General features: G+C 49.0%; 1 protein-coding gene across 1 annotated transcript in view; it reads left to right on the plus strand.

Moving 5' to 3' along the window:
• The first annotated feature begins 728 nt into the window (after positions 1–728).
• The window catches only part of LOC124008432 (type II inositol 3,4-bisphosphate 4-phosphatase-like), a 52561-nt gene continuing 45599 nt past the window's right edge, over positions 729–7690 (plus strand). Inside the window, exons 1-3 of the mRNA XM_046319704.1 lie at positions 729–852; positions 6203–6282; positions 6625–6733. Of these exons, the coding sequence (XP_046175660.1) occupies positions 814–852; positions 6203–6282; positions 6625–6733 (228 nt within the window). The 5' untranslated portion in view covers positions 729–813. The remainder of the gene's footprint in view (positions 853–6202; positions 6283–6624; positions 6734–7690) is intronic.

Genomic DNA, 7690 nt, shown 5'->3' on the forward strand with positions numbered 1-7690 from the left:
GGAGACTACAGAGAAGGACACAGGGGGAGGCTACAGAGGAGGACACAGGGGAGACTACAGGTGGAGACTACAGAGGAGGACACAGGGGGAGACTACAGAGGAGGACACAGGGAGAGACTACAGAGGAGGACACAGGGGGAGGCTACAGAGGAGGACACAGGGGGAGGCTACAGAGGAGGACACAGGGGGAGGCTACAGAGGAGGACACAGGGGAGGCTACAGAGGAGGACACAGGGGAGGCTACAGAGGAGGACACAGGGGGAGGCTACAGAGGAGGACACAGGGGGAGGCTACAGAGGAGGACACAGGGGGAGGCTACAGAGGAGGACACAGGGGGAGGCTACAGAGGAGGACACAGGGGGAGGCTACAGAGGAGGACACAGGGGAGGCTACAGAGGAGGACACAGGGGAGACTACAGAGGAGGACACAGGGGAGACTACAGAGGAGGACACAGGGGAGACTACAGAGGAGGACACAGGGGAGACTACAGAGGAGGACACAGGGGGAGACTACAGAGGAGGACACAGGGGGAGACTACAGAGAAGGACACAGGGGGAGGCTACAGAGGAGGACACAGGGGGAGACTACAGAGGAGGACACAGGGGGAGACTACAGAGGAGGACACAGGGGGAGACTACAGAGGAGGACACAGGGGGAGACTACAGAGGAGGACACAGGGGGAGACTACAGAAGGGGGATTACTAGACCCCTTAGTTACTGGTTCGTTTTAGGGTTTAGGGTAAATTCTTCATTAAGGCAGTCAGCTTATCTATCAAAAAGGGGAAGTTAAATCAGTTTCAAGAGATGCCGGAATGTTGAGGGACATGGACCAGCTGACTTCATCTCCTGTGGTAGAGTTTGTAACCCTCTTTGATACTTGTGAATGGGTTTAGAACCGGACTCCTGTGGTTGAGTACATGTGGTGCCTTGCGAAAGTATTCATCCACCTTGGTGTTTTTCATACCTTTTTTGTGATTAGGGTTTAGAACCGTACTCCTGTGGTTGAGTATACCTGTGATTAGGGTTTAGAACCATATACCTGTGATTAGGGTTTAGAACCGTACTCCTGTGGTTGAGTATACCTGCGATTAGGGTTTAGAACCATATACCTGTGATTAGGGTTTAGAACCATATACCTATGATTAGGGTTTAGAACCGTATACCTGTGGTTGAGTATACCTGTGATTAGGTGTTAGAACATTACTCCTGTGGTCGAGTATACCTGTGATTAGGGTTTAGAACCATATACCTGTGATTAGAGTTTAGAACCATATACCTGTGATTAGGGTTTAGAACATTACTCCTGTGGTTGAGTATACCTGTGATTAGGGTTTAGAACCATATACCTGTGATTAGGGTTTAGAACATTACTCCTGTGGTTTAGTATACCTGTGATTATGGTTTAGAACCATATACCTGTGATTAGGGTTTAGAACCATATACCTGTGATTAGAGTTTAGAACCATATACCTGTGATTACGGTTTAGAACCATATACTTGTGATTAGGGTTTAGAACATTACTCCTATGGTTGAGTATACCTGTGATTAGGGTTTAGAACATTACTCCTGTGATTAGGGTTTAGAACCATATACCTATGATTAGGGTTTAGAACATTACTCCTGTGGTTGAGTATACCTGTGATTAGGGTTTAGAACCATATACCTGTGATTAGGGTTTAGAACCATATACCTGTGATTAGGGTTTAGAACCATATACCTGTGATTCGGGTTTAGAACCATATACCTGTGATTAGGGTTTAGAACCATATACCTGTGATTAGGGTTTAGAACCATATACCTGTGATTAGGGTTTAGAACCATATCAAATCAAATCAAATCAAATGTATTTATATAGCCCTTCGTACATCAGCTGATATCTCAAAGTGCTGTACAGAAACCCAGCCTAAAACCCCAAACAGCAAGCAATGCTGTGGTATAGTGGTGTAGTGGTTTGGTGGTATAGTGGTGTAGTGGTATAGTGGTATAGTGGTGTAGTGGTTTGGTGGTATAGTTGGGTAGTGGTGTAGTGGTATAGTGGTGTAGTGGTGTAGTGGTGTAGTGGTTTGGTGGTGTAGTGGTATAGTGGTATAGTGTTATAGTGGTATAGTGGTGTAGTGGTATAGTGTTATAGTGGTATAGTGGTGTAGTGGTATAGTGGTATAGTGGTATAGTGGTATAGTGGTGTAGTGGTGTAGTGGTTTGGTGGTGTAGTGGTGTAGTGGTATAGTGGTGTAGTGGTATAGTGGTATAGTGGTGTAGTGGTGTAGTGGTTTGGTGGTGTAGTGGTGTAGTGGTATAGTGGTGTAGTGGTATAGTGGTGTAGTGGTATAGTGGTATAGTGGTGTAGTGGTGTAGTGGTGTAGTGGTGTAGTGGTATAGTGGTGTAGTGGTATAGTGGTATAGTGGTGTAGTGGTTTGGTGGTGTAGTGGTGTAGTGGTGTAGTGGTATAGTGGTGTAGTGGTTTGGTGGTGTAGTGGTGTAGTGGTTTGGTGGTATAGTGGTGTAGTGGTGTAGTTGAACTCTGTTGCTCCCTGGTGTCTGTGTGCGTTGTGCTCTAGATTTGATGAGGATTAGTTTTTAATCTAAAGCCTCCTATCCCCCATCCCCTCCATTCCCCCGTCCCCTCCATTTCCCCGTCCCCTCCATTCCCCCGTCCCCTCCCTTCCCTGTCATCTCGAGACCCCCACATTCCCCCACATTCCCCCACGTCCCCTCCAGCCCCCATTCCCCCCTCCCCATCCTCACCACCCCTTCCTGTCCCCCTCCCCATCCTGTCCCCCTCCCCTTCCTGTCCCCCTCCCCATCCTGTCCCCTCTCCCTTCCTGTCCCCCCTCCCCATCCTGTCCCCCTCCCCATCCTGTCCCCTCTCCCCATCCTGTCCCCCTCCCCATCCTGTCCCCCTCCCCATCCTGTCCCCCCTCCCCATCCTGTCCCCTCTCCCCTTCCTGTCCCCCCTCCCCATCCTGTCCCCTCTCCCCTTCCTGTCCCCTCTCCCCTTCCTGTCCCCCTCCCCATCCTGTCCCCTCTCCCCATCCTGTCCCCTCTCCCCTTCCTGTCCCCCTCCCCTTCCTGTCCCCCTCCCCTTCCTGTCCCCCTCCCCATCCTGTCCCCCTCCCCTCCATTCCCCCGTCCCCTCCATTCCCCCGTCCCCTCCATTCCCCCTTCCCCTCCCTTCCCCGTCATCTCCAGCCCCCCATCCTGTCCCCCTCCCCATCCTCACCACCCCTTCCTGTCCCCCTCCCCATCCTGTCCCCCTCCCCATCCTGTCCCCTCTCCCCTTCCTGTCCCCCTCCCCATCCTGTCCCCCTCCCCATCCTGTCCCCTCTCCCCTTCCTGTCCCCCTTCCCCATCCTGTCCCCCTCCCCATCCTGTCCCCCTCCCCATCCTGTCCCCTCTCCCCTTCCTGTCCCCCTCCCCATCCTGTCCTCTCTCCCCTTCCTGTCCCCCTCCCCTTCCTGTCCCCCTCCCCATCCTGTCCCCCTCCCCATCATGTCCCCCCTCCCCATCCTGTCCCCTCTCCCCTTCCTGTCCCCCTCCCCATCCTGTCCCCCTTCCCCCTCGTGTAAGCTGATTACCAGTAGAGACCTGTAGACATGACTTGTGTAATGAGGGCTGCTCTGGCCCTGAGTGATTTTGGGTAATGTCATGTGTGTGTGTAAATTCCACCACTCCCGTGCGTGTGCTTGTATCAAGATAATCCCCTGAGCTTTCCGATGATTATCGTCCAGGCAACAGAGTGATTCTAATTCCGTTGCGAAGGGCTTTTTGGAATATGATGACCTAGCAACATGACAGTTAGGCAACCTCAGAGTAGACAGAGTATTTTTTTTAAATATATATATATATTTCACCTTTATTTAGCCAGGTAGGCTAGTTGAGAACAAGTTCTCATTTGCATCTGCGACCTGGCCAAGATAAAGCATAGCAATTTGACACATACAACAACTCAGAGTTACACATGGAGTAAACAAAATATACAGTCAATTATACAGTAGAAAAAAAAAAAAAAAAAAAGTATATATCAGTGAGGTAAGATAAGGTAGTTAAAGGCAATAAATAGGCCATGGTGGAGAAGTAATTACAATATATCAATTAAACACTGGAATGGTAGATGTGCAGAAGATGAATGTGCAAGTAGAGATACTGGGGTGCAAAGGAGCAAGATAAATAAATAAATACAGTATGGGGATGAGGTAGATAGCCCATCTGTAAACAGCCCATCTATGTACAGGTGCAGTGATCTGTGAGCTGCTCTGACAGCTGATGCTTAAAGCTAGTGAGGGAGATGTGAGTCTCCAGCTTCAGTGATTTTTGCAGTTCATTCCAGTCATTTGCAGCAGAGAACTGGAAGGAAAGGCGACCAAAGGAGGAGTTGGCTTTGGGGGTGACCAGTGAGATATACCTGCTGTAGCATGTGCTACGGGTGGGTGCTGCTATGGTGACCAGTGAGCTGAGATAAGGCGGGGCTTTACCTAGCAGAGACTTGTAGATAACCTGTAGCCAGTGGGTTTGGCGACGAGTATGAAGCGAGGGCCAACCAATGAGAGCGTACAGGTTGCAGTGGTGTTGTAGTATATGGGGCTTTGGTGACAAAACGGATGGCACTGGGATAGACTGTATCCAATTTGTTGAGTAGGGTATTGGAGGCTATTTTGTAAATGACATCGCCAAAGTCGAGGATTGGTAGGATGGTCAGTTTTACGAGGGTATGTTTGGCAACATGAGTGAAGGATGCTTTGTTGCGATATAGGAAGCCGATTCTAGATTTAATTTTGGATTGGAGATGTTTTATGTGAGTCTGGAAGGAGAGTTTAAAGTTTACAGTTTAACCAGACACCTAAGTATTTGTAGTTGTCCACATATTCTAAGTCAGAACCGTCCAGAGTAGTGATGCTGGACGGGCGGGCAGGTGCAGGCAGTGATCGATTGAATAGCATGCATTTAGTTTTACTTGCATTTAAGAGCAGTTGGAGGCCACAGAAGGAGAGTTGTATGGCATTGAAGCTCGTCTGGAGGTTAGTTAACACAGTGTCCAAGGAAGGGCAGAAGTATACAGAATGGTGTTGTCTGCGTAGAGGTGGATCAGAGAATCACCAGCAGCAAGAGCAACATCATTGATGTATACAGAGAATAGAGTCGGCCCGAGAATTGAACCCTGTGGCACCCCCATAGAGACTGCCAGAGGTCCGGACAAGGTCCGGACAACAGGCTCTCCGATTTGACACACTGAACTCTATCAGAGAAGTAGTTGGTGAACCAGGCGAGGCAATCATTTGGTCAATGGTCAGTAATATGTTTGTTAACTTGGCTTTCGAAGACCTTAGAATGACAGGGTAGGATAGATATAGGTCTGTAGCAGTTTGGGTCTAGAGTGTCACCCACTTTGAAGAGGGGGATTACCGCGGCAATCTTTTGGAATCTCAGACGATACGAAGGAGAGGTTGAACAGGCTAGTAATAGGGGTTGCAACAATTTCGGCAGATAATTTTAGAAAGAGAGGGTCCAGATTGTCTAGGCTGATTTGTAGGGGTCCAGATGTTGAAGCTCTTTCAGAACATCAGCTGTCTGGATTTGGGTGAAGGAGAAATGGTGGGGGGCAGTTGACCGGGGTAGGGGTAGCCAGGTGGAAAGCATGGCCAGCCGTAGAGAAATGCATATTGAAATTCTCAATTATCGTGGGTTTATCAGTGGTGACAGTGTTTCCTATCCTCAGTGCAGTGGGCAGCTGGGAGGAGGTGTTCTTATTTTCCATGGATTTTACAGTGTCCCAGAACTTTTTTGCGTTAGTACTACAGGATGCAAATTTCTGTTTGAAAAAGCTAGCCTTAGCTTTCCTAACTGACTGTGTATATTTGTTCCTAACTTCCCTGATCAGTTGCATATCAAGGGGGCTATTCGATGCTAATGCAGAACGCCACAGGATGTTTTTGTGCTGGTCAATGGCAGTCAGGTCTTGAGTTGTTGTTGTTGTACAATGTACGTTATTTATGTAAGTCCCTCTCTCTCTCTCTCTCTCTCTCTCTCTCTCTCTCTCTCTCTCTCTCTCTCTCTCTCTCTCTCTCTTCCCCCCTTTCTGTCTCTGTCTCTCTCTCTCTTCCCCCCTTTCTGTCTCTGTCTCTGTCTCTCTTCCCCCCTTTCTGTCTGTCTCTCTCTCTCTTCCCCCCTTTCTGTCTCTGTCTCTCTCTCTCTCTCTCTCTAGAGGAGTTTTTTAGGCTTCACCTGCTTCTCCATCAGAGATCTCCTCAGGACCAATGAGCCTCAGCTTTCCCTCAGCCTCAGGTAAAACTGACTCAACACTCACATTAATTCTGACTTACTCAAACTTGAGTTCTTATCCGCCTTAAGCCTGACTTAAAACAGACTCATCTGAGCCCTGACCTGACACTAGAACCTCTACAACTCTCTCTATGTTCTCCATCCCATTTCCTCGCTCACCGTTGCCGGGATACCTTGACATAAAGGAGGAAGTGAGAGGGCACGAGCTCCTCCCCCAAACAGTTCCTCTTTACACAGAACCAAGTCATCATTACTAACGAGAGAGTGTTCTCAACACTGTTACAGTTAACACTGGATCCTTGTTGATGGAGGTGCTTGTTGGTCGGTCTGAATCCTCTTTCTCAGGTCTGCGGACGGAACGAGCGAGGTCGGGGAGGTGAAGCTGGGTCGTCTGCAGATGAGAGACATGGAAAACAGAGAGGGGGAGGACACCACTTCAGACATCCTACACAAGGTAGACAGAGGTCTGTCTGTCTGTCTGTCTGTCTGTCTGTCTGTCTGTCTGTCTGTCTGTCTGTCTGTCTGTCTGTCTGTCTGTCTGTCTGTCTGTCTGTCTGTCTGTCTGTCTGTCTGTCTGTCTGTCTGTCTGTCTGTCTGTCTGTCTGTCTGTCTGTCTGTCTGTCTGTCTGTCTGTCTGTCTGTCTGTCTGTCTGTCTGTCTGTCTGTTTGACTATTAACGTGTCCTCTCTCTCTGTCCTAGTGTCCTCTCTCTCTGTCCTAGTGTCCTCTCTCTCTGTCCTAGTGTCCTCTCCTGTGTGTATTATTAACGTGTCCTCTCTCTCTGTCCTAGTGTCCTCTCTCTCTGTCCTAGTGTCCTCTCCTGTGTGTTTTATTAACGTGTCCTCTCTCTCTGTCCTAGTGTCCTCTCTCTCTCTGTCCTAGTGTCCTCTCCTGTGTGTATTATTAACGTGTCCTCTCTCTCTGTCCTAGTGTCCTCTCTCTCTCTGTCCTAGTGTCCTCTCCTGTGTGTATTATTAACGTGTCCTCTCTCTGTCCTAGTGTCCTCTCTCTCTGTCCTAGTGTCCTCTCCTGTGTGTATTATTAACGTGTCCTCTCTCTCTGTCCTAGTGTCCTCTCTCTCTGTCCTAGTGTCCTCTCCTGTGTGTATTATTAACGTGTCCTCTCTCTCTGTCCTAGTGTCCTCTCTCTCTGTCCTAGTGTCCTCTCCTGTGTGTATTATTAACGTGTCCTCTCTCTCTGTCCTAGTGTCCTCTCTCTCTGTCCTAGTGTCCTCTCCTGTGTGTATTATTAACGTGTCCTCTCTCTCTGTCCTAGTGTCCTCTCTCTCTGTCCTAGTGTCCTCTCTCTCTCTCTCCTAGTGTCCTAGTGTCCTCTCCTGTGTGTATTATTAACGTGTCCTCTCTCTCTGTCCTAGTGTCCTCTCTCTCTGTCCTAGTGTCCTCTCCTGTGT

The sequence above is a fragment of the Oncorhynchus gorbuscha genome, linkage group LG21 (genome assembly GCF_021184085.1).
Source record: "Oncorhynchus gorbuscha isolate QuinsamMale2020 ecotype Even-year linkage group LG21, OgorEven_v1.0, whole genome shotgun sequence".
NCBI classification, from domain to species: domain Eukaryota; kingdom Metazoa; phylum Chordata; class Actinopteri; order Salmoniformes; family Salmonidae; genus Oncorhynchus; species Oncorhynchus gorbuscha.